General features: G+C 40.7%; 4 protein-coding genes across 5 annotated transcripts in view; 2 read left to right on the forward strand and 2 right to left on the reverse strand.

Moving 5' to 3' along the window:
- Nucleotides 1-594: 594 nt before the first annotated feature.
- On the forward strand, nucleotides 595-6653 carry tex9 (testis expressed 9). The gene is made up of 12 exons (XM_060859371.1): nucleotides 595-627; nucleotides 938-1065; nucleotides 1163-1226; nucleotides 1309-1388; nucleotides 2270-2303; nucleotides 2508-2581; nucleotides 2670-2836; nucleotides 3482-3564; nucleotides 3643-3816; nucleotides 4764-4898; nucleotides 5919-6053; nucleotides 6126-6653. The coding sequence occupies exons 1-12, from the start codon at nucleotides 595-597 to the stop codon at nucleotides 6201-6203; spliced, it is 1185 nt and encodes a 394-aa protein (XP_060715354.1). The 3' UTR covers nucleotides 6204-6653.
- A 3930-nt stretch (nucleotides 6654-10583) lies between these two features.
- calml4a (calmodulin-like 4a) lies at nucleotides 10584-13644 on the reverse strand. The gene is made up of 5 exons (XM_060859490.1): nucleotides 13525-13644; nucleotides 13372-13402; nucleotides 13063-13203; nucleotides 11007-11195; nucleotides 10584-10855 (listed from the first exon to the last, which is right to left on the reverse strand). The coding sequence occupies exons 1-5, from the start codon at nucleotides 13525-13527 to the stop codon at nucleotides 10758-10760; spliced, it is 462 nt and encodes a 153-aa protein (XP_060715473.1). The 5' UTR covers nucleotides 13528-13644; the 3' UTR covers nucleotides 10584-10757.
- Nucleotides 13645-13768: 124 nt separating this feature from the next.
- cln6a (CLN6 transmembrane ER protein a) lies at nucleotides 13769-23523 on the reverse strand. Its single transcript, XM_060859489.1, has 7 exons — nucleotides 23358-23523; nucleotides 20720-20837; nucleotides 19201-19299; nucleotides 18834-19022; nucleotides 18662-18717; nucleotides 17606-17725; nucleotides 13769-16817 (listed from the first exon to the last, which is right to left on the reverse strand). The coding sequence occupies exons 1-7, from the start codon at nucleotides 23399-23401 to the stop codon at nucleotides 16550-16552; spliced, it is 894 nt and encodes a 297-aa protein (XP_060715472.1). The 5' UTR covers nucleotides 23402-23523; the 3' UTR covers nucleotides 13769-16549.
- A 233-nt stretch (nucleotides 23524-23756) lies between these two features.
- The window catches only part of gpatch1 (G patch domain containing 1), a 12610-nt gene continuing 8866 nt past the window's right edge, over nucleotides 23757-27500 (forward strand). For both annotated transcript variants that reach the window (XM_060859515.1, XM_060859516.1), the window contains exons 1-5: nucleotides 23757-23902; nucleotides 25566-25700; nucleotides 25814-25899; nucleotides 26063-26223; nucleotides 26424-26521. In XM_060859515.1, the coding sequence (XP_060715498.1) occupies nucleotides 23833-23902; nucleotides 25566-25700; nucleotides 25814-25899; nucleotides 26063-26223; nucleotides 26424-26521 (550 nt within the window). In that variant the 5' untranslated portion in view covers nucleotides 23757-23832. The remainder of the gene's footprint in view (nucleotides 23903-25565; nucleotides 25701-25813; nucleotides 25900-26062; nucleotides 26224-26423; nucleotides 26522-27500) is intronic.

Here is a 27500-nt window from a genome sequence, read left to right on the forward strand (position 1 = left end):
TGCGCACTACAGGAGCAACAAACGCACGAGGCTGACATAGCAGTGGGGTGAATTAGTGGGTCAGAAATAGTACAGCGTTTAAAAGCGTTTAAAAGCGTCATGATACGTTATTTAATATATATTTGCTCTTACATTTTACACATATGTACTTTTTAAACGGTATCTATAATGACTCCCAGTTGTCTATTTTGCCCATTATTATAATCTTGAGATTAAATAAACGTTGCAATTAATAATAAAAATAATAAGACTAATAATAATAATAATAATAATAACAACGACAACAATAATAATAATAACAACAACAATAATAATTGTTATTATTATTAATACTACTACTACTAATTATAACAACAACAACAACAACAACAACAACAACAATAATAATAATAATAATAATAATAATAATAATAATATATTACATTGTCTGAAGTTATATATTTGGCAATTCTACCTGTTTATTTCCAAAAAGATTTATAAAAAACATAAAGAATTTCTAGTAAAACGTGAAGTAAAAATAAGGACGTCAGTATCTGTGTGAAAACAGCAGGTGAACGTGGTTACTAGGCAACAGCGTTGCGTTCTAAAAACAAGATGGCGGACAGTTCTAGACCCGCGGCTCTGGGGGTGAGGAGCTACAAGCAAACTTTAGATATGCTCTATAATCTTACAGTATTTCTGTTAATAGTTTTAAAATGTTGCATTTAGGCCTCTATCTTACAGTTGTACTGAATGTATGAACTATTTAATTGTGTGGTTTTAAAGAAATCTTACACAGTAGCCTCACAGTCCTGCTAGAACGTTAGCTGTTATAGCTAATGTGATACGTCATCGCAGTCGCCATGTTGGAAGGGTCAGAATTTACTGGAATTCAACGGACAAATGTGGTTCGAACTCGTTTTTTGAATCGATTCTTAATTCTAAATTTTGCTTCCAGGCCAAAAAACCTCTGAGCTCCGGTTCTCAAAGGCCTCCATCTGCAACAAGACCTACAAAAAGTCCTGCTTCTGCTTCAGTGAAGAAGCCAGCTGAAATGGACTTGCTGGCTAAAGAAGAGGAATACAAGTACCTGTTTATTTCAACAGCAATGTTTTTACTGCATGTTGATCAAAATTCTGTACATCAGACCCAATCAAATAAAATGCGTTGTCTGTTGTTTTAGGAGACTTAATGCAGAACTGGAGGCTAAAAGAGCCGAGCTGCTGAAGCAGGCAGAGGAAGTTATGGTGAGGAAAATAATTTATACATTTATTTATATGTATTTAGTGAATTTTATAATTATTGTTTTTTTTTTTTTTTTTTTATCAGAAAGAACAGAACGAGGTGCTGTCGAAGCCCATCTCAAACCACCTGAGCCTCAATATTGCAGATGACTCTGAGGAATTTGGGTAAACGTGTTTCAGTAATAGTACTACAGTTATTTATCATCTAACACTCACATAAACACATACACAAACACATGCGTGGGTAAACGTGTTTCAGTAATAGTACTAAAGTTATTTATCATCTAACACACACGAATACATACACACACATACACACACACGTGGGTAAACGTGTTTCAGTAATAGTACTACAGTTATTTATCATCTAACACACACATAAACACATACACACACATACATACACACACGCACACACACACACACACACACACACACACACGTGGGTAAACGTGTTTCAGTAATAGTACTAAAGTTATTTATCATCTAACACACACATAAACACATACACACAAACACACACACACACATGGGTAAACGTGTTTCAGTAATAGTACTAAAGTTATTTATCATCTAGCACACACATAAACACATACACACACACACACACACACACACACACGTGGGTAAACGTGTTTCAGTAATAGTTCTACAGTTATTTATCATCTAACACACACATAAACACATACACACACACACATACACACACACACACGTGGGTAAACGTGTTTCAGTAATAGTACTACAGTTATTTATCATCTAACACACACACACATACACACACACACACACACGTGGGTAAACGTGTTTCAGTAATAGTACTACAGTTATTTATCATCTAACACACACATAAACACATACACACACACATACACACACACACACACGTGGGTAAACGTGTTTCTGTAATAGTACTACAGTTATTTATCATCTAACACACATACACACACACACGTGGGTAAACATGTTTCAGTAAGAGTACTACAGTTATTTATCATCTAAACACATTACCTTAAATATACAAATGTGTGTGTGTGTGTTTACAGAGACATGACCTCAGCACGACCATCAACAGCAAAGGTAGAAGTATAATTTATTTTTATCATTTTGATCGCTCGCCTCGTTCACACCGCACATGACCGTCTAATAATAAAACCACTCTTGAGACGGAGAGATGTTCACTTGTCCACTGCACCGTTTAGAGGAGTTAAAACTATATATATTCTGAACTAGTTGACTAATTTGTGTGTGTAATTAAAAACAACTATCTGTTCCATTATAAAGGCCGTGACCGAGAAAAAGTCTAAAAAACCATTAAAGCTTAACAGACCACCATCAGCTCCCAGAAAGACAGCACAGTGAGTTAAAAACCATTGGACACGTTCTGTATACGTCCTGATTTCATTTAAACCACAGCTTGATTTCGCTGCTTTTATTCGCCATCAGAAAAAAGATCCCCTCGGTCGTGGATGACGTCGCAGTGCCGGAGGATTTTTCCGATTTCTCATTGGCTAAGACTATAAGCAACCTGGAGAGCAAAGTAAACGACGACGTCACAGACGAGCAACCGGAGGACGACGTCATGCCGAGCGCCGGTGATGAGATGGGTGCAGGTGACTCAGAGAATCACTTAATAATGAACTATAACATTAACCTTATCACAGCACTGATGAATCCCGGATTCTGATTGGTCAGACGGTGTTGATTGTCGCTGTAAGTAAAGCTGCATTTTCTGAAACGTTTAGGACAGAGGGGGGTACGGTGGCTTAGTGGTTAGCATGTTCGCCTCACACCTCCAGGGTTGGGGGTTCGATTCCCGCCTCCACCTTGTGTGTATGGAGTTTGCATGTTCTTCCCGTGCCTCGGGGGTTTCCTCCGGGTACTCCGGTTTCCTCCCCCGGTCCAAAGACATGCATGGTAGGTTGATTGGCATCTCTGGAAAATTGTCCGTAGTGTGTGATTGCGTGAGTGAATGAGAGTGTGTGTGTGCCCTGCGATGGGTTGGCACTCCATCCATGGTGTATCCTGCCTTGATGCCCGATGACGCCTGAGATAGGCACAGGCTCCCCGTGACCCGAGGTAGTTCCTTAAACGACATTGTTATATTATAGGAACACATCCAACGTTTGGGTAGCTCTGTGATTTAGTGTTATATTCTTTTTCGAATCAAATACGTACACGTCTGAAATCTTTAAGTACTGTAGATGAAAATTCCATAGTCGAATCAGTGTTTTTTTTTTCTCCTTTAATATTCACAGAGGCTCAGATTCGCTTCCTGAAGGCCAAACTACGAGTGATGGAGGAAGAGTTAAACAGACTCTCGCACGATTGCAACAAGAAGGTATGCGGTCACAGTTGCGTGAAATAAATCACGTCGGGTGCGAAAGTGATCTAACGAATGCTCTCGCTGGTCTTTCAGGACGAGGAGAATGGAGTGTTGAGCAGTAAGCTGAAGGAGGTGGAGGAGGATCGAGTCAGACTCCAGAAGACCACCAACATGCAGCAGACGCAGTTAGAGAAGCACAGAGCGCTGGCTGATGATGTTAACAGGACATGCGACGGCCTGCGCAATCAAGTCACCGCGTTACAGAAGGTGAGACTGAGAGCCAGTCCATTGGGTTTAGGATTCATTGGTTCCTGTAATTCAGTAAATACTTTAAATAAGTGATTCACGACTCCTTACAAATATTGCATATCGTCGCTGTTGGGCGGAAACCTCGTATGTCCAAATTTGGTCAATTTCATATTTTTTCACATATCGATGCTATTGGTCAGTCCCCACGTGGGTCTGTTATTTTTACAAGTTATTAACCAATCTAAAGTCTTGAAAATAGCTTGAGCACAAATCTCATAACTCCATTGGACACTTCAACTGTCCACCTCTTCCTCACTCCGTGGGAGAGCTTCACGGCATATTTCTCCTCAAGAAGAGTCGCAACGAATCAACACGTCTTCTGAGGTAAATGTCTTCAAAACACTGGGCTCAAAGAAAAAAAAATCTTGACCCCCGCTAGTTCTGGTGCTCGTCTGAGGACAGGAATTTAGCGCAAGACAATCCACTGTAACGCGGACTAAACCCTGTGCACTGCAGATAAGGTACGGCGTTTTTTTAATTTCCTGAAAAATAACGGTTTTGGAGATACGAGGATTCCGCCTGACAGCGACGATATTCTTTTGCATTCAGGTGAACAGTGTTTAATATCTATAGATTTGCATTTAAAAAGTTTGCACTTATTTATTCAAATGAGTCGTCATTTGAATACATAATCATGCTCAGATTTGCATTAATAATTACAAAAAAATTTATAGCGTTATGTTTAAATTCTTTATTTTACTGTGAAGATGCTCTCCAGAAAACGGCTGTTGTATTATTTCTCTGATAATTGTTGGATCAATAAAGAAAATATCATGTATTTGTAGCCAGTCAGCGGAGCTCAAGCCTTTCAGACAATGTGGAGGGTACGAGTGAGTGGACAAAAGCTATAAATGAAACATTTGATAAGTATGAAACTCTTCTGCTTGTCTGTCTGTAACATACAGGAGCTGGAGGGAATGAAAAGGGCTCAGAAGCAGGCGTCCAGCAGCAACAATGCCACACAGGTGAGACTGAACCGAGCTCTGGAGGAGGCTGAGAGGAGCAAAGCTGAACTCAACAAGCTCAAGCAGAGCAGCAGGGTACGGATTAACACCAACACGCTGACACATCCCTCTACTATAATACACAAAAATTCTGATACTGAATTCACTTATATTAAAATAAAAATATATATGCAGTATATACATGGACACTTTCTGACCAATCAGAATCCAGAATTCATCTTAAAGGGGAGGTCTCCGTTGTTTTAGAAATGCTTCAGAAAACTGAATCGGGACGACAAACAAAACAAATACAAAACTAACGTGTAGCCAATGAGCAGAAAGGGGCGTGTCTTGTCGATATGGGCGGAGAGTGTTCAGTGAGCATGTGTGACATTAGCAGAAAGCGGTTTTAACATTGACATGGAGGATAAAAACAAAGAAAGAAAGAGAAGAAAGGCTTACGATAAGGTAAGAAGTAGGACGTGTTAATATAGGATCAGCTTTCCAGCGCTGGAGAGAACTGAAGGAGCAGGAAGTTGGTCACATATTCACAGATTGGAGTTTCCTGAGTCAATAACTCCTGAGCTAAACACTGTTACTACACAAATAACACCTCTTTTCTATCGTAGTAATGTAGAGACGCAGCTACAACCGTGTTTTGTGTAGTAACAGTGTTTAGCTCAGGAGTTATTGACTCGGGAAACTCCAATCTGTGAATATGTGACCAACTTTACTTAAGACGCCGAGGCGCTTTTTTCCTTCTCAATAGGTGAGTAACGTTGGTTTTGTTTTGTTACACAGAACTAATATATGCCTTTGTCCTTTACATGATTATGCTTGTGTGTCATTTTTGCTTGTTTGTTTATCTGCAATCGTATTGTTCTTCCCTTCAGCTATGATAAAGACACATTTCTTTCCATTAGTCGCCTGGGTTACGTATGTATGTGTGGGCGGAGCTATCGATACAGGGGTGGGACCCATTTGGGTTAGGGGCGTGTTTGTTTTGGTGATTTTATATGTCAACATCGGCTTTCAAACAACGGAGACCCCACCTTTAAGTCCCAGTGTTACTTTCAGTTCATGTGACTTATCCGACTGGTTTATTTGTCTGTTAAGGACTCGGCGAATCAGGAGCAGCAGAAGATCGAAGCTTTACAGGCCGAGAATAAAAAGCTGGAGAAACAGAAAGCTGAACTCATCACAGGCTTTAAGAAGCAGCTCAAGCTTATCGATATTTTAAAAAGGCAAAAGGTGAGTGTGTATAAAACTCGGTTCCTGATCGATACACAGAGCTCACGTTCACCCTCCTGAACATGTTCACAGATGCACTACGAGGCAGCGAGGATGATGTCCTTTACCGAGGAGGAGTTTACGAAGGCTCTCGACTGGAGCAAATCGTAACTCGGACACACCGTCATGCATTTCCTCATCTGAGCTGTGAAAGACTCTGAGAGCTGATGTTTATCAGAATCGGAATCAGAATCAGGTTTATTGGCTGTGTGTGTTGATGTTGACACACACAAGGAATTTGGTTCCAGCTGTTTGTGACTCTCAAAAGTACAGACATAAATAACACTCTACTATACAATACACACATAAATAACACTATACTATACAATACACACATAAATAACACTCTACTATACAATACACACATAAATAACACTCTACTATACAATACACACATAAATAACACTCTACTATACAATACACACATAAATAACACTATACTATACAATACACACATAAATAACACTATACTATACAATACACACACAAATAACACTATACTATACAATACACACATAAATAACACTATACTATACAATACACACACAAATAACACTATACTATACAATACACACATAAATAACACTATACTATACAATACACACATAAATAACACTCTACTATACAATACACACATAAATAACACTATACTATACAATACACACATAAATAACACTCTACTATACAATACACACATAAATAACACTATACTATACAATACACACATAAATAACACTATACTATACAATACACACATAAATAACACTATACTATACAATACACACATAAATAACACTCTACTATACAATACACACATAAATAACACTATACTATACAATACACACATAAATAACACTATACTATACAATACACACATAAATAACACTATACTATACAATACACACATAAATAACACTATACTATACAATACACACATAAATAACACTATACTATACAATACACACATAAATAACACTATACAATACACACATAAATAACACTATACAATACAAACATAAATAACACTATACTATACAATACACACATAAATAACACTATACTATACAATACACACATAAATAACACTCTACTATACAATACACACATAAATAACACTATACTATACAATACACACATAAATAACACTCTACTATACAATACACACACAAATAACACTATACTATACAATACACACATAAATAACACTCTACTATACAATACACACATAAATAACACTCTACTATACAATACACACATAAATAACACTATACTATACAATACACACATACATAACACTCTACTATACAATACACACACAAATAACACTATACTATACAATACACACACAAATAACACTATACTATACAATACACACATAAATAACACTATACTATACAATACACACATAAATAACACTATACTATACAATACACACATAAATAACACTCTACTATACAATACACACATAAATAACACTCTACTATACAATACACACATAAATAACACTATACTATACAATACACACATAAATAACACTCTACTATACAATACACACACAAATAACACTATACTATACAATACACACATAAATAACACTCTACTATACAATACACACATAAATAACACTCTACTATACAATACACACATAAATAACACTATACTATACAATACACACATAAATAACACTCTACTATACAATACACACACAAATAACACTATACTATACAATACACACACAAATAACACTATACTATACAATACACACATAAATAACACTATACTATACAATACACACATAAATAACACTATACTATACAATACACACATAAATAACACTCTACTATACAATACACACATAAATAACACTCTACTATACAATACACACATAAATAACACTATACTATACAATACACACATAAATAACACTATACTATACAATACACACATAAATAACACTATACTATACAATACACACATAAATAACACTATACTATACAATACACACATAAATAACACTCTACTATACAATACACACATAAATAACACTATACTATACAATACACACATAAATAACACTATACTATACAATACACACACAAATAACACTATACTATACAATACACACATAAATAACACTATACTATACAATACACACATAAATAACACTCTACTATACAATACACACATAAATAACACTATACTATACAATACACACATAAATAACACTATACTATACAATACACACATAAATAACACTATACTATACAATACACACATAAATAACACTATACTATACAATACACACACAAATAACACTATACTATACAATACACACATAAATAACACTATACTATACAATACACACATAAATAACACTCTACTATACAATACACACATAAATAACACTATACTGTACAATACACACATAAATAACACTATACAATACAAGACAAGACAGCCGATGTGAGATGATATAGATATAATGAGTATTAAATATGAATACAGAATATATGACAGATCAGTTATGTACATAAAGTGTGAGAAGTGCATAGTAGTGCAAATAACAAAACAAATAAAAAATGTTTTAGTAAGCAAAGTTCTGTAGCACCTGAGAGAAGGAAGGAGCCGAAAGAGTTTGTATCCAGTGTGCGACGGGTCAGTGGTGATGTTTCCTGCCCGGTTTCTGGTTCCTGTATAGTACAAGTCCTTGGGAGTGGGAAAGGAAGCACTAATGATTATTTCTGCTGTTTTTACTCTGCGTTGCAGTCTGTTTCTGTCCTGTTTAGTTGCTGCACCAAACCAGATGGTGATGGATGGATGTGCACACGACAGATTCAATGACTGCAGTGTAGAACAACATCAACAGCTCCTGTGACAGACCAAACGTCCTTAATAGGTGTAGAAAGTACATCCTCTGCTGGGCCTTTTTAATAATGGAGTTTATGTTAACTCCCATTTCAGGTCTTGGGGAAATTATAGTGCACAGAAACTTGAAGGTCTCCACAGATGACACCAGGCTGTTGGATATTGTGAGGGGGAGAAATGTTGAGGGGTCTTTAATAAAGTCCACTATCATCTCCACAGTTTTGAGGGTGTTTAGCTCCAGGATGTTCTGCCCGCATCGTAGCACCAGCCGCTTCACCTCCTGCCGGTACGCAGACTCGTCACCTATTATGTCTGAACTGTAAACGTAAACCGAATCGTTCTCTTTTCCTGCACATTTATGTTTCTAGCAGCTTCTCTTAAAATAACAGTCTCTGATGTGTTTAGGAAGAATTTAAAGGCACTCCCTGGATTTTACAGAACATTCTGGAAATATTTTGGAACGCGGCAAAAGTCATTAAAGCAGTATGATATTTAGTATTTTAATATCTAAGGAATATAGGAAGCGTTTAAGCAATTACTGTCAAAGAACGATCTCCTTTTTTTATCCGTTTATTGTTACATGTAAGAGGGAGGCACGGTGGCTTAGTGGTTAGCACGTTCGCCTCACACCTCCAGGGTCGGGGTTCGATTCCCGCCTCCACCTTGTGTGTGTGGAGTTTGCATGTTCTCCCCGTGCCTCGGGGGTTTCCTCCGGGTACTCCGGTTTCCTCCCCCGGTCCAAAGACATGCATGGTAGGTTGATTGGCATCTCTGGAAAAATTGTCCGTAGTGTGTGATTGCGTGAGTGAACGAGAGTGTGTGTGTGTGTGCCCTGCGATGGGTTGGCACTCCGTCCAGGGTGTATCCTGCCTTGATGCCCGATGACGCCTGAGATAGGCACAGGCTCCCCGTGACCCGAGGTAGTTCGGATAAGCGGTAGAAGATGAATGAATGAATGAATGTTACATGTAATGAAACAAGTCGGTGCCTGTTTGCTTATTAGCAGCTCTATACAGCTGTTTAATACTAGACTCACTTAGACTAGACACTAGACTTATTTCTGTCTCGAAGTTAACGAGAGAAATAAACTTCAAGAGTGTCGAACTTATACATTTCTAGTCATTTTTACTGATTTCAAGCTCAAAGCTGTCTCTCTGTTGCAGGTCATTTTACTTTCTATAAATAAACGGTTGTAATAAGACAAATGAAACACATCCAAAAACTTGAACTTAGACTATCGAGAAAATGTCTAGAAACTGGGGGGTTTCTGCCTCGGGGGTTTCCTCCGGGTACTCCGGTTTCCTCCCCCGGTCCAAAGACATACATGGTAGGTTGATTGGCATCTCTGGAAAATTGTCCCTAGTGTGTGATTGTGTGAGTGAATGAGAGTGTGTGTGTGTGCCCTGTGATGGGTTGGCACTCCGTCCAGGGTGTATCCTGCCTTGATGCCCGATGACACCTGAGATAATCACAGGCTCCCCGTGACCCGAGGTAGTTCGGATAAGTGGTAGAAGATGAATGAATGAATGAATGAATGAATGAATATTATTATATAATAGATAAGATCACCTTCCCGTTTTCTTTTACATTAAAGAATTCAGAAGAAACTTAAAAGACAAAGTCTGGATTTATTAATTTTTTTTATTAATATCAAATATTACCTTTTTATATATATATATGTATATATATATATATTTTTTTTAAATTACTGTTCATTTATTAGAAAAGTCAATTAAAGCAAGTTAACTGACTGACGCACAACTTCGCACTGATGACTCCAGGCACTTCCTGTTTGGTGCTTCAGTAGTCGGCCGGAGGCAGAGTGACCATCCTGGTAAACTCCTCGTAGTGAATCCTGCCGTCGGGGCCGACGTTCGCCTCCTTAAACAGCTCGTCGACTGTAAATACAACAGACAAAAGACATAAACGATTTCAACCTTCTCTTCTATCTGCTGACTTTACGAGACTCTCTGAACACGTTTCCTCCACAGAAACACGTTCTTCCCGTAACACAGAGCCCCGGTACAACTGACTCGTCTTTATCTGTACCTTCTTTATCAGTGAGCTTCTCTCCCAATCCTGTGAGCTTGGCGCGGAGCTCCGACGCCAGGATGTAGCCCTTCTTCTGCTTGTCCGTCATGCGCATGGCCTCCAGGATCTCCGTCTTGGGGTCTTCCTGCTGCATCTGTCTGTGCATGATGGTCAGGAAGGTAGAGAAGTCCAACTCGCCCATTTTTTCTGAAACATTACAGGTTAGAAGATTCAAGGTTTGCGTCGAGCATTCGAATAATGATGCAAAAGTTTGTACACCCCGTTCTAGATTCCCGGGTAAAGGCATTAATTGTTACCTGGTGTTTCTGACTGAAACATGCTACAACATCACGACAACCAAGTCTTTATTTATAGCAAGCTGACTCCACTGACTCGCTTTAGTTTAGTTTAGAGTCGGTTCCCGGACATCTTGCAGTGGTGTTAAGTCACTATTATTAATGTTAGTTCTCAAATAAATAAGGTTCGACTTAAATATAATGACAGTTTTAATAAAAAGTAGGTTCTAAAATTCAGAAATTATGCAGTTATTTAATGACTCGTGCTTTTTTTTTCTTTAACAATAAAAAGGATCTTTGTAAAAAGTTTCCAACTCTAGTTCGTTTATCTGAATATTACGGTGGCTGAGAAGTGCCAAACAAATTAACAAATCCGAAAACAAATTAACAAATCCGAAAACAAATTAACAAATCCGAAAACAAATTAACAAGTCAGACAACCCGGAAGAGGTTGGTATAGTTTGTGAATGGAAACTTACCGATCATCGGACGAGACACCTGTCATTCACCTGTATATCTTGAATGACAGGTGTCTTGTCCAACGATCGGTAAGTTTCCGTTCACAAACTATACCTACCTCTTCCGGGTTGTCTGAATCGGTGCACGAAACACATTAACAAATCAGAAAACACAAGGACATTTCAGACGACCCGGAAAAGATTGGTATAGTTTGTGATTGGAACACGTACCGATCATTGGACAAGACACCTGTCACTCAAGGTATACATGAAGTTCAGCAGTCTGCCGCAGGGAAAAGTTGGAATGGATGGATGGAATGGATTACTGTGGATTAATTCTGTTATTTTCTTATATTTAAACGGAGAACTTTACACATTACACATAAGATTCCATACCTGTATATCTTGAGTGACAGGTGTCTTGTCCGATGATCGGTAAGTTTCCATTCAGAAACGATACCTACCGTTTCCGGGTCGTTGTGTTTTCGGATTTGTTCATTTGTTTTGCACTTCTCGGCCACCGTAGAATATGCATCATTAAGGTGCATAACGACTTCAGGCACGTTTTTACGGTTCACTTTAAGTCGTGAAAAGTCTCAAATTTTCTCAAACTACCTTAAATCCTTAAATCAAGCAGACTGAGAAGAGTTGATCAGGAACACAGCGATCATCCAGATGACACCAGGAAATAAAGCGAGTGACGTGACATACGGCTAACTACGGTGACCCGTACTCAGAATTCGTTCTCTGCATTTAATCCATCCAAAGTGCGCACACACACACACACACACACACACACACACACACACACCGTGAACACACACCCGGAGCAGTGGGCAGCCATTTATGCTGCGGCGCCCGGGGAGCAGTTGGGGGGGGTTCGGTGCCTTGCTCAAGGGCATCTCAGTCGTGGTATTGCCGCCACGAGACTCGAACCCACAACCTTAGGGTTAGGAGTCAGACTCTCAAACCATTAGGCCACGACTTCCCCCTGACCTTTATACTGACCTTTCTCAGAGGAGTTAACATTCTGATCCAATATTATTTCCTTCTATGATTGATATCTTCATGTGCGCTTCGGACCATTTTATGACGATTATAATGACGATGACAGTCGAAATTAAAAATGTACTAACGCACATGAAATCTAAACGAAGGGACAATCCGAGCGTTTCTAAACATCCCGGTTGACTTTTTTTTATATCGGACAAAACTCTTCTTTAAAGCAAGAAAGTGCACTAACTATTTCCACTAACTAACTCTATCTATGGGATTATTACAGTGTTATATACAGTATGGATGCTGCAGGAGAGTCTGTACCTATTTTATGGACCTGTAGATGTCGGTCCACTTCGCCGAAAGTGGGACTTGTTCCTAAAGACCGCATCACAGTGATCAGATCCTTGGCTTCGATTTTCCCTTTGCGCTTTTTATCGTAGAGCGAGAAACATTCTTTAAATTCTAAGAGACAAAAAAAACATTACGTAAGAACATTAAATAAGCTTAATCACAATGTGGTCCAGACGTATTCTCTTTACTAAAGTGTATTACTGTAGCATACTGTATAGAATTCATTAGAAATGATCTCAGGCCTGTTAGTCATAGTGTAGAAATGTTATAATACTATACCGTTAATCTGAGTCTGAGACAGAAACTTAGCCTGGGTGAAGAAAGAACAAACAAACAAACAAACAAACAAACAAACAAACAATTCAGTAATCTGTGTAAAAGCTAAAACTAGTGTAGAATTGTATTCTGATTAACATCTTTACGTGTCGTTACCATCGTGTGTCATCCGTACGGAGGCAGGTGACTTCCTGGATCAGACCTGAGAACACGATCTAAAGTCCAGGTGCTCATGACGAAACCGATAGCCTTGTCGCCATAGAAACGACATTATACGACACCACCTCAGCTCCACGGCGTTTATTTTATCGACAGGAGATAAATACTTTCGGGGCATGAAATCACACACACAGCACACAGCTCGTCTTTTACAGAATCTGTTTCGAACTCGTACTTTAATTATTAACAAATACAGGAAACGCAACACGTTACTTCATATATTCAAGATCGGTTTTTCAGTCCGAGTTTATTTTATACAAATACAAGCTTCAGTGACATCAGAGTAAAAACAAACTCTTAATGTAAAACAATGGATATTTTATACACACACACACACATATATATATTTATTTTTTAGAGAAAATGTGATTATAGTGACCTTTTGTTGAAGGGTGTGAATACTTTTGCAACCAGGTTATTTTTCTTGAACCTCCACCGGAGTGTATCGGTTGTTGTATCGGCTTAAAGGTGGAAGACGATCCGACGTCATTTATCATGGTTTGAATTATTATTTTTACTCACTCTCTCATTCATCTTCTACCGCTTATCCGAACTACCTCGGGTCACGGGGAGCCTGTGCCTATCTCAGGCGTCATCGGGCATCAAGGCAGGATACACCCTGGACGGAGTGCCAACCCATCGCAGGGCACACACACACACACTCTCATTCACTCACACAATCACACACTACAGACAATTTTCCAGAGATGCCAATCAACCTACCATGCATGTCTTTGGACCGGGGGAGGAAACCGGAGTACCCGGAGGAAACCCCTGAGGCACGGGGAGAACATGCAAACTCCACACACACAAGGTGGAGGCGGGACTCGAACCCCCAACCCTGGAGGTGTGAGGCGAACGTGCTAACCACTAAGCCACCGTGACCCCCCTTATTATTTTTATTGTTATTTTATTTTATTTATCGTCATCATATACATCCTGCAGTTTTAGGGGTGTGTAGACTTTTGATTCCTGATGAACATGCGAGTACTTCACAGTATTAGACTTCAGAAATATAATCGATAAAAATTCATAATCCAGTTCGTTACAGTAGAGCAGTTACACTTACAACAGTCAATGTGCATGAAAACATTCATCAGAATCCTCCAGGATTTTAAGAATTTTTTTTGTAATGCATCAAAAATGAGTGATTTACAAAATTATGTTTTTTTGTGCTTTATTTCTTTTTGTCCTGGAAAACTCCTTAAATCGGTGAAATCACAAACACAGGATTCTTCTTTTTGACTCCCTGCAAAGAAAACGCACGTGTGTAATGTTTCCACACACGTGAACGGAAGAGAGGTTCGACAGAACACGTGTTGTGATGTCACACGACGCGTCTCCGCCCGAATCAGCGAACTGAATTTATTAAATTGAATTTTTCATTTTGTTTTCATTTCTGTGATCGTTAAATTATTAAATCCTGGAGGAAGTGACAAAATAAAAACACTATTTCAGTTTGTTCTGTTAAAATACTTTCAAAATAGAACAGTTCACATTTTCAGACTAAACTATGTGTGTGTGTGTGTGTGTGTGTCTGTGTGTGTGTCTGTGTGTCTGTATGTGTGTCTATGTGTGTGTCTGTGTGTCTGTATGTGTGTCTATGTGTGTGTGTGTATGTGTGTCTGTGTGTCTGTCTGTGTGTATGTATGTGTCTGTGTGTATGTATGTGTCTATGTGTGTGTGTGTGTTTGTGTGTGCGTCTGTGTGTGCGTCTGTGTGTGTGTGTCTGTATCTGTGTGTGTCTGTGTGTCTGTATGTGTGTGTGTGTGTGTGTGTCTATGTGTGTTTGTGTGTGCGTCTGTGTGTGTGTGTGTCTGTGTGTGTCTGTATCTGTGTGTGTGTGTCTGTGTGTGTGTGTGTCTGTATGTGTGTGTGTGTCTGTATGTGTGTGTGTGTGTGTGTGTGTGTGTGTGTGTCTCTGTCTGTGTGTGTGTCTCTGTCTGTGTGTGTGTCTCTGTCTGTGTGTGTGTTTGTCTGTGTGTGTGTATGTATGTGTCTATGTGTGTGTGTGTCTATGTGTGTGTGTCTGTGTCTGTGTGTGTGTGTGTGTCTGTGTGTGCCTGTATCTGTGTGTGTGTGTCTGTGTGTGTGTGTCTGTATGTGTGTGTGTCTCTGTCTGTGTGTGTGTCTGTGTGTGTGTGTGTGTGTGTGTGTCTGTGTGTGTCTGTGTGTGTGTGTCTGTGTGTGTGTGTCTCTGTGTGTGTGTCTGTGTGTGTGTGTGTGTAATAAAGAATGTAAAACAAAGGCAGATTTCAGGACATAACAACATATAACAATAATCTACATTAAACACTAAACCACTCAAACACAAGTGCTGATGTTCCTTATTGATTAACGCTGGTGTGCAAAATGTCCAGTAGAAATGACAGGAATGTTTCAAAAATATTGAATGATATCAGTTTAAAGGTTTTTGTCTTTCTTTCAGCATGTGATAGAACTCTACTGTAATGGTTCCTTTACCTCGTGCGTGTTCTCTAACCTGTGTATCAAGCTGCTGTTTAAAAATCCCTAAACAGAATCTGCAGAATCTGAATCTGCGTTTTCTATTTGTTTTTGATTCATTGTGATTCATTTGTCAAATGAATCACCTGCTGGAATTAAAGCACCTGCATGGTTTAAAGCGGCGATAAGTAACATTCTATCTGATGTAAAGCAATATATTTTTAAATGACTAAACCTTTAATATTTAATTTAATGATTTTTTTTATTTTTATATATTTTATTTCTTAAATGAAGCCGATCTGGTAGTCGAGATGAATCTGTTCTGCCTACGTGAGCTCACGGACGCGTGCGATTGGCTGATCTGAATCTGAGCATAGTAAAGCATCACAAACACTGCTTACTGGTCCTTTAACGTGGAACCTTTCCGTTGAATACGTTACAGTCTCTCGTTACAGAACGCTCTCCTCTCGCGAACCGCTCTCAAGACGACTCGTAACCGACTTCCTGTTACCTCCCACTAACTGCCCTTAATGTGTAACGTGTAATAAGACCACGGTTCCGGTACGTAGATGATACCGGGGTATTTCTTGCGCAGGACGGCGTCGTTCCACAGATAGACGACCCAAACGATCACCAGGACCAGCGTGATGATGAAGTTGTAAAGCAGGAAGCGACCGTTACTGTCCAACACGTAGCCTTTTCGTTTCTGCCGCATAATTGTGGCAGCCATGGCGAAGAACGTGAAGATGTACAGGACGAAAATCTGTCCTTCTGTCACCAGGTACCTACAAGATAAGACATTATTCCTTCATGTAATAAGAGTTTAATAGGAATTTCATTCAAACTGGAATTAAAGCTGAATCACAAGAGTCAAATAAATAAATAAATAAATAAATCCACATTTTAGGGGGGCACGGTGGCTTAGTGGTTAGCATGTTCGCCTCACACCTCCAGGGTTGGGGGTTCGATTCCCGCCTCCTCCTTGTGTGTGTGGAGTTTGCATGTTCTCCCCGTGCCTCGGGGGTTTCCTCCGGGTACTCCGGTTTCCTCCCCCGGTCCAAAGACATGCATGGTAGGTTGATTGGCATCTCTGGAAAATTGTCCGTAGTGTGTGATTGCGTGAGTGAATGAGAGTGTGTGTGTGCCCTGTGATGGGTTGGCACTCCGTCCAGGGTGTATCCTGCCTTGATGCCCGATGACGCCTGAGATAGGCACAGGCTCCCCGTGACCCGAGGTAGTTCAGATAAGTGGTAGAAGATGAATGAATGAATCCACATTTTAAAATGACCAGGTCCTCTTGGATTAACATCAATATTCATTAACACCATTCCAGCACGAGTGTTTTCTTCCTCTTAAACCATTACTATGGTCGTTTCCTCACCAGCCTTGTTTTATTTTTTTATCCCTTTTAAACTAAAACAAAAACTAAAAGCTTGTCATGTTACAGAGAAACCAGAAGGTTTTCATTTCCTGATTTGCATCATGCTTTTTCTTTTTAAAACAGTTTGCTGTAAAAAAAATTTGCTTTCACCCCTGTGATTATTCCCAACAACCAGAATGGCGAATCACTGACCAGTAATAGAGGGCACTGGGACCCAGGAGCAGCCAACCCGAATGCGGCATCTTCTCCTCTTTGCATTGTGTGAAGCAGCCCGTGAAGAAGAGGAAGAGGATGAGGAAGAACGGGACGTACCTGTAACAGAGCGACCGCTTTAATGTTTATGAGGTTTATAAACAGTGACGGATTTTAAGAATTTGTAATTAATCTGAGAAAAAAAAATATACAACAAATATGATCTGTTTATCGGTATTTCACTTTTTCCTCTAGCTTACTAGGTGATTTTCAACAAAAAGTTCCAAAACAAAACACACAGATGGTTGTGTGTTCAGAGTAAATGTTGAAATCAAACCCGTTTCTGTTCTCTGAGAAGCTCCGAGTGTTTGTTCGTCTAAAAAGCAGCTCAGATTTCTCTTCACCACTAAAATTCATTGTAAGATCATCAACAGAGGGACAAACACACGTCTAAAACATGCTGAAAGAACGACAGACTCCTGACTCGATTTAGATCAGACTCACAGACACGACATCAGACGTGTAATTATACTGATTGAAAACGTCCCGTAAGTCCGTGCACCGGTGTGCTGGGAAAAAAGAGTTAAAGGTGGGGTCTGCATTGTTTGAAAGCCAATGTTGACATTTGAAATCACTAAAACAAACACGCCCCTAACCCAAATGGGTCCCACCCCTGTATTGATAGCTCCGCCCACATATACATACACAACCCAGGCAACTAATGGATCCTATATTAACACGGGTCGTACTTCTTACCTTATCGTAAGTCTTTCTTCGCTTTCTTTCTTTGTTTTTATCCTCCATGTCAATGTTAAAACCGCTTTCTGCTAATGTCACACATGCGCACTGGACACTCTCTCCGCCCACATTGACAAGACACGCCCCTTTCTGCTCATTGGCTACACGTTAGTTTTGATTTTTGTTTTGTTTGTCGTCCGGACTCAGTTTTCTGAAGCGTTTCTCAAACAACGGAGACCCCACCTTTAAAGTGAAAAATGCTGGACAAAGTGTGTTGTGTAGAAGTAAAAACACAGACACGCAGATCCCTGTACGTACCACATGGAGTGTCCTAAATGCTCGTCGTAGTAATAAAGGAGCTCGAAGGAGTCGATCTGAAAATGAGAGAACAAAATAAAGACTTTATATATTATATAGCAAAAGAACAAAAGACACAAAGAGCCGTTAGATATTATTACAGATCTGTGTTCTCCTCATGCACGTGTCTCACCAGTGAGGGAGGATTCAGGTCCTTCATGATGGGGTTGTCTCGGACGGACAGGTGGAGCTGGTAGCCGCTGAGGATCAGGCGGTGGTTGATGGAGTCCCCCACCAGGTGGATGCTGGCGCCCATGACGAAGGTGATGATGCTCAGGTACACAGCAGTGCGAGGCAGCGTTGTAGGACTTCTCTCCATCAGCTACAACACACAGCATGTCCATCACGAGTCCATTTCACTCTGGATCAGAACCTGATCCTCCACCTACGACTGTCTTTAAACCTTTTAAACCACCTACAAATCACTCCGGCATTTAATTTTCCATGAACACGAGTGGAATTATGTTTTATTAATCGTGTAGTAAACATCGGTCTCATACCTTCAGCAGTAGAAACGGTGTAATGACGTTGTAGGCCATGTGGAAGTAATCTCCAGCACTGGGCTTGTTCAAAGGAAACCATTCCAGAGGTAATATAATCTGTGAGGGAAAGTATTAACAGCTATGTAAAGATCGTCACATGGTCTAGTTGTTTCATACAGTACGACACGGACATTTGCACCACGCCGTCGCTCCGTGAAAAGCTTCTTCCTCTCAGTGCTGAGCTCAGGGTTGCAGAGGATCTGCGTTTTCGTGTTTTATTGTGTGTTTGTACTCGATTGTGCCAGCAGGTGCCGCTCATTAGCTCGATTAGCTGTTCTAGGAGTTCTGACATCAAATATGTGAGTTAAAGTTGGGGTCTCCGTTGTTTGAGAAACGCTTCAGAAACCTGAATCGGGACGACAAACAAAACAAATACAAAACTAACGTGTAGCCAATGAGCAGAAAGGGGCGGGTCTTGTCAATATGGGCGGAGAGAGTGTTCAGTGCGTGTGTGTGACATTAGCAGAAAGCGGTTTTAACATTGACATGGAGGATAAAAACAAAGAAAGAAAGAGAAGAAAGGCTTACGATAAGGTAAGAAGTAGGACGTGTTAATATAGGATCAGCTTTCCAGCGCTGGAGAGAACTGAAGGAGCAGGAAGTTGGTCACATATTCACAGATTGGAGTTTCCTGAGTCAATAACTCCTGAGCTAAACGCTGTTACTACACAAATAACACCTCTTTTCTATCGTAGTAATGTAGAGACGCAGCTACAACCGTGTTTTGTGTAGTAACAGTGTTTAGCTCAGGAGTTATTGACTCGGGAAACTCCAATCTGTGAATATGTGACCAACTTTACTTAAGACGCCGAGGCGCTTTTTTCCTTCTCGATAGGTGAGTAACGTTGGTTTTGTTTTGTTACACAGAACTAATATATGTCTTTGTCCTTTACATGATTATGTTTGTGTGTCATTTTTGCTTGTTTGTTTATCTGCAATCGTATCGTTCTTCCCTTCAGCTATGATAAAGACACGTTTCTTTCCATTAGTTGCCTGGGTTACGTATGTATGTGTGGGCGGAGCTATCGATACAGGGGTGGGACCCATTTGGGTTAGGGGCGTGTTTGTTTTGGTGATTGGTGAAATGTCAACATTGGCTTTCAAACAACGGAGACCCCACCTTTAATGTATGTATGGGATTTAAGGTATGTGATTTTTATGTTTTTTCAATGCAGTTATGTCTTGATTGTGTCTCATGTCACAAAGATCTCTAAATTATTCATTCCCATTTACTTTTACTACAAATCAATAAATTTGTTTTGATCAGTTCACTTTAACTGACGTGAGACTCTGAAAGCTTCTGGTGACAAATTATGGAAGTTGAACTGCAAAAGTTCATCCTGTGTTTGTTTCCTGTCTCTGCAAGGAACGTTTCTGGGTTTATTCTCACACCAAGACGTTAAAAGAGACGACTGAGGAATTAAACACTAACAGATTGTAGCAAAGTTCAATAATCATCTACAGTCATTTTAATCACCATCACTATCGGCCTCCCGAAGTCCAGGATCCAGTTCTGTAGTGTGAAAGAGAACCAGAGGTCCAGATGGAACTGAGACTGAGCAGGTGGAGGAGATGTTTTTTCTCTCCCCATCATGCTGTCCAAAGAAGAGAAGACACACAAAGTGTTATAAATAATTCACAATGTAAATCTACATGAAGAAGTGAAGTGTAGAACTGCAGGACACATACACACACAGACACACACACTCACACACACAGACACACCCACTCACACACACAGACAGACAGACACACACACACAGACACAAACACAGACACACACTCAGACACATACACACACAGACACACACAGACACACACACATACAGACAGACAGACACACTCAGACACATACACACACAGACACACACACACATACATACAGACACACACACAGACAGACACACACACAGACAGACACATACACAGACAGACACATACACACAGACACATACACACACACACACAGACACACACACACAGACAGACACACACAGACAGACACATACACACAGACACATACACACACAGACACATACACACACAGACACACAGACAGACAGACACACACACTCAGACACATACACACCCACACAGACACAAACACAGACACACACATACACACACATACACACAGACAGACAGACACACATACACACACACAGACAGACAGACACACACACAGACACAAACACAGACACACACTCAGACACATACACACACAGACACACACACATACATACAGACACACACACTCAGACACATACACACACAGACACACACACACATACATACAGACACACACACAGACAGACACACACACACAGACACATACACACACACACACAGACACACACACACAGACATACACACACATACACACACAGACACACAGACAGACAGACACACACACTCAGACACATACACACCCACACAGACACAAACACAGACACACACATACACACACATACACACAGACAGACAGACACACATACACACACAGACAGACAGACACACACACAGACACAAACACAGACACACACTCAGACACATACACACACAGACACACACACATACAGACAGACAGACACACTCAGACACATACACACACAGACACACACACACATACATACAGACACACACACAGACAGACACACACATACATACAGACACACACAGACACATACACACACAGACACACACACACAGGCATACACACACACAGACAGACACATACACACAGACACATACACACACATACATACAGACACACACATACATACAGACACACACATACATACAGACACACGCATAAATACAGACACACACAGACAGACATACACACACATACATACAGACACACACAGACAGACACATACAGACAGACACATACACACAGACACATACACACAGACACATACACACACAGACACATACACACACATACATACAGACACACACAGACAGACACATACACACAGACACATACACACACAGACACACACACACAGGCATACACACACACAGACAGACACATACACACAGACACATACACACACATACATACAGACACACACATACATACAGACACACGCATAAATACAGACACACACAGACAGACATACACACACATACATACAGACACACACAGACAGACACATACAGACAGACACATACACACAGACACATACACACAGACACATACACACACAGACACATACACACACAGACATACACACACACAGACAGACACATACACACAGACACATACACACAGACACATACACACACAGACACATACACACACAGACATACACACACACAGACATACACACACACAGACAGACACATACACACAGACACATACACACAGACACATACACACACAGACACATACACACAGACACATACACACACAGACACATACACACACAGACATACACACATACATACAGACACACACAGACAGACACATACACACAGACACATACACACACAGACACATACACACACAGACACATACACACACAGACATACACACACACAGAAAGACACATACACACAGACACACACATACATACAGACACACACAGACAGACACATACACACAGACACATACACACACACACAGACACATACACACACAGACACATACACACACAGACATACACACACACAGACAGACACATACACACAGACACACACAGACACATACATACAGACACACACATACATACAGACACACACAGACAGACACATACACACAGACACATACACACACACACAGACACATACACACACAGACATACACACACACAGACAGACACATACACACAGACACATACACACACATACATACAGACACACACATACATACAGACACACACACACACAGACAGACACATACACACACATACATACATACACACACATACATACAGACACACACATACATACAGACACACACATACATACATACAGACACACACATACATACAGACACACACACACACAGACAGACACGCACTAACATTAAATAAAACACTAGATAATGTACAGATTTATAGAATATCTGCATCGTTATTGTTTATTTGATGTTTAAAACAGAACCATACCTTAAATATGGCGGCGTCAGTCCTCGTGTCCGTTTACGGATCATTTCTGTAACAATAAATACTTTAATTTAGTTTTATTAGCTTAATTACTGTAAACATCAGTCTTAAGTCTGATGAATAAGAACAAATACTTCCGTAAACAAACACCGCTTCCTGTCTAGTGACCTCACATCCGCTAGTTCAGGTTGTTGTTGTTTTTTAGGTATTTTAGGTGCTTGAACTTGCGCCCTCTGGTGGCCGATTAACGACAGTAATAAAACGTTACTGAACATAATCTAACTGACCTGCATGCTATAATACAGTGTTGTTATTGTGTGTATAAATAATAAAAAATAATTAACGTTAAAGCGAATAGAACCGATTGCTAAGCGGTGGTTTGAGGTTTCTGATAATACAGTGGGATTTATTTATTTATTTATTTAATTTGTTCTCTGGGAGAGTTTGAACCTCGGCGGCCACCGTCGTGCAAATAAACATGGCGTCCGACGGTGAGAGCGAGGAGGATTTTGTCACTTATGGAACTCCTTTAGAGCCTCTTGAAGAAGGTAGATTTTAATGTTAGTTCAACATATTACAGATAACAAAGCGTGTAAAATTTCTCTCCTTTGTTTGTGCAGCTGCGGAAACTTAAAAAGCCGCATGTCGGTTTTTATCAAGTTTATTTTTTTCTACCCGTAGTCGCACAAGACCCGCCTACTGCTCTCTGATTGGTTAACATGATCGACTGACGCACAATCCGACTGTTTAATAGGATGGACATAAACTGCTAGCCAATCGAAATTCAGTGGGCGGGGAATGTTGTAATATGGGTGTGATTGAAGAATACGTGGATTAGAAAATGTTTTTTTTGTAGATTTGATTAGAAAATGTTTTATACCGCAGACTCCTTACAGTGTGTCACACACACACACTCTAAACACACAGACACCACACACACTCTCTAACACACACAGACTAACACACACTAACAAACACACACACTCTCTAACACACAGACTAACACACACTAACACACACACACACTCTAAACACACAGACACCACACACACACTCTAACACACACAGACTAACACACACACTCTCTAACACAGACTAACACACACTAACACACACACACTCTCTAACACACAGACACCACACACACTCTAACACACACAGACTAACACACACACTAACACACACACACTCTCTAACACACAGACTAACACACTCTAACACACACAGACTAACACACACTAACACACACACACTCTAACACACAGACTAACACACACTAACACACACACACACTCTCTAACACACAGACTAACACACACTAACACACACACACACACTCTAACACACACAGACTAACACAGACTAACACACACACACACTCGCTAACACACAGACTAACACACACTAACACACACACACACTCTCTAACACACACACACTCTCTCTAACACACACACACACACACACTCTCTCTCTAACACACACACACACTCTCTCTCTCACACACACACTCTCTCTCTCACACACACACTCTCTCTCTAACACACACACTCTCTCACACACACACACACTCTCTCTCTAACACACACACACTCTCTCTCTAACACACACACACACTCTCTCTCTAACACACACACACACTCTCTCTCTAACACACACACACTCTCTCTCTAACACACACACACTCTCTCTCTAACACACACACTCTCTCTCTCTAACACACACTAACACACACACACACTCTCTAACACACACACTAACACACACACACACACACTCTCTAACACACACACTAACACACACACACACACACACACACACACACACTAACACACACACTGGACACTTTCTCCTTCTCTGGCCCTTCTCTCATCCTAGAAACAGGGGCATATACTCTAAAAAACACAGCACTTTACTTCCCCAGTCTCTCACCTGTATTGTGTAGAAAAAGTTCTGCATTGTATTTTAAATCCCCTGCAAACAAACACCTTTGAAAACGTCAAATGCAGCTGAACTTTTTGTGTCTTCCTTGACAACAAAACACACCTTTGTAACCTGAAAGATTTCTCAGGAGGGACAGGTGGAGAAAGGGAGATACTGTAGATAAAGCTAGCGGGGATTCCATACGAGTAAATCTGTATCTCTCTTCTTGTTTCTGGAAATAATAACCATATTAATAAGTAATAACATTTTCTGTACCGTCCCGTGAAGATGAGCCTCTCAGGAAGCCGATACCCGTGCAGGATCAGACGGTCAAGGACGAGAAAGGCCGATACAAACGGTTTCACGGAGCTTTCACCGGTGGCTTCTCCGCCGGCTACTTCAACACCGTGGGGTCGAAAGAAGGTCAGAACGATCGGCTGTAGAGGAAAACAAATCTCTGTAGAGTTTTTATTTTATTTGTAATTATTACGACGTGAGTTTCTTGTTGATATAAACCTGCCGTTGACTCTGTAAAGGTTGGGCGCCGTCTACGTTCGTGTCGTCCCGAAATCAGAAGGCAGACAAGAACAATGCCAGACCCGAGGACTTCATGGATGAAGAGGTGTGTGTTAGCATGCGAGATTAATTCTGTTTCATCGACTCCTTTACCAAAAGGAAGGAATTCAGCAGCTTGGTTAATAGGTTAATAGGTTAATTGGTTAATAGGTTAATAGGTTGTCACTCATTAGCCAGTGACGGTTTAACACTTAGCTTTTATTCCGCAGGATTTGAGCGAGCATGGCATCGCACCTCAACAGATCACAACCACAGACGACTTCGCTTCTGGGAAGCCCGATCAGATCAGGGACAAAGCCCGAGCCATCGTCTCCCTCACTGCTCCCATCCCAGGAGACACTCTGTTGGAGGAGATGATCGCACCAGCACGGTATTTCCTCTCTATAGCACTGATCGTAGCTCTGACTAGTGAAAGTAGAGAACACTCTTATTGTGATGTCACACAGACACTCTGCGTCAGTGTAGAGCAAGATCCAGTTCCAAAAATCCAGTTCCAGTCGTTTCCATTCACAACCAGATCTGATCTGTTTCCTCTGACGTCCGATCCACAGTTTTTATTGTGTGCTGCAGGTCGTCTGTCGGGGTGGAGCTGCTTCGGAAGATGGGATGGAAGGACGGCCAGGGGGTCGGACCCCGAGTGAAAAGGAGACAGCGCAAACAAGACACGGGTACGTTCTCTACAGAAGTGCAAAAGTTTGTACACCCCTTCGTTTGAACCGAAGGTGCCGCCGGCTGTGAATCTTATGGTGCAAAAGTTTGTACACCCTTTAGTTTGAACCGAAGGTGCCAATGGCTGTGAATCTTATCGTGCAAAAGTTTGTACACCCCTTCGTTTGAACCGAAGGTGCCGCCGGCTGTGAATCTTATCGTGCAAAAGTTTGTACACCCCTTCGTTTGAACCGAAGGTGCCGCCGGCTGTGAATCTTATCGTGCAAAAGTTTGTACACCCCTTCGTTTGAACCGAAGGTGCCGCCGGCTGTGAATCTTATCGTGCAAAAGTTTGTACACCCCTTCGTTTGAACCGAAGGTGCCGCCGGCTGTGAATCTTATCGTGCAAAAGTTTGTACACCCTTTCGTTTGAACCAAATTGCCAATGGCGGTGAATCTTATCGTGCAAAAGTTTGTACACCCTTTAGTTTGAACCGAAGGTGCCAATGGCTGTGAATCTTATCGTGCAAAAGTTTGTACACCCCTTCGTTTGAACCGAAGGTGCCGCCGGCTGTGAATCTTATCGTGCAAAAGTTTGTACACCCCTTCGTTTGAACCGAAGGTGCCGCCAGCTGTGAATCTTATCGTGCAAAAGTTTGTACACCCTTTCGTTTGAACCGAAGGTGCCGCCGGCTGGGAATCTTATCGTGCAAAAGTTTGTACACCCCTTCGTTTGAACCGAAGGTGCCAATGGCTGTGAATCTTATCGTGCAAAAGTTTGTACACCCTTTCGTTTGAACCGAAGGTGCCAATGGCTGTGAATCTTATCGTGCAAAAGTTTGTACACCCTTTCGTTTGAACCGAAGGTGCCAATGGCTGTGAATCTTATCGTGCAAAAGTTTGTACACCCTTTCGTTTGAACCTAATTGCCAATGGCGTTGAATCTTATCGTGCAAAAGTTTGTACACCCTTTCGTTTGAACCGAAGGTGCCGCCGGCT

Source organism: Tachysurus vachellii, chromosome 23 (assembly GCF_030014155.1).
Source record: "Tachysurus vachellii isolate PV-2020 chromosome 23, HZAU_Pvac_v1, whole genome shotgun sequence".
NCBI lineage: Eukaryota > Metazoa > Chordata > Actinopteri > Siluriformes > Bagridae > Tachysurus > Tachysurus vachellii.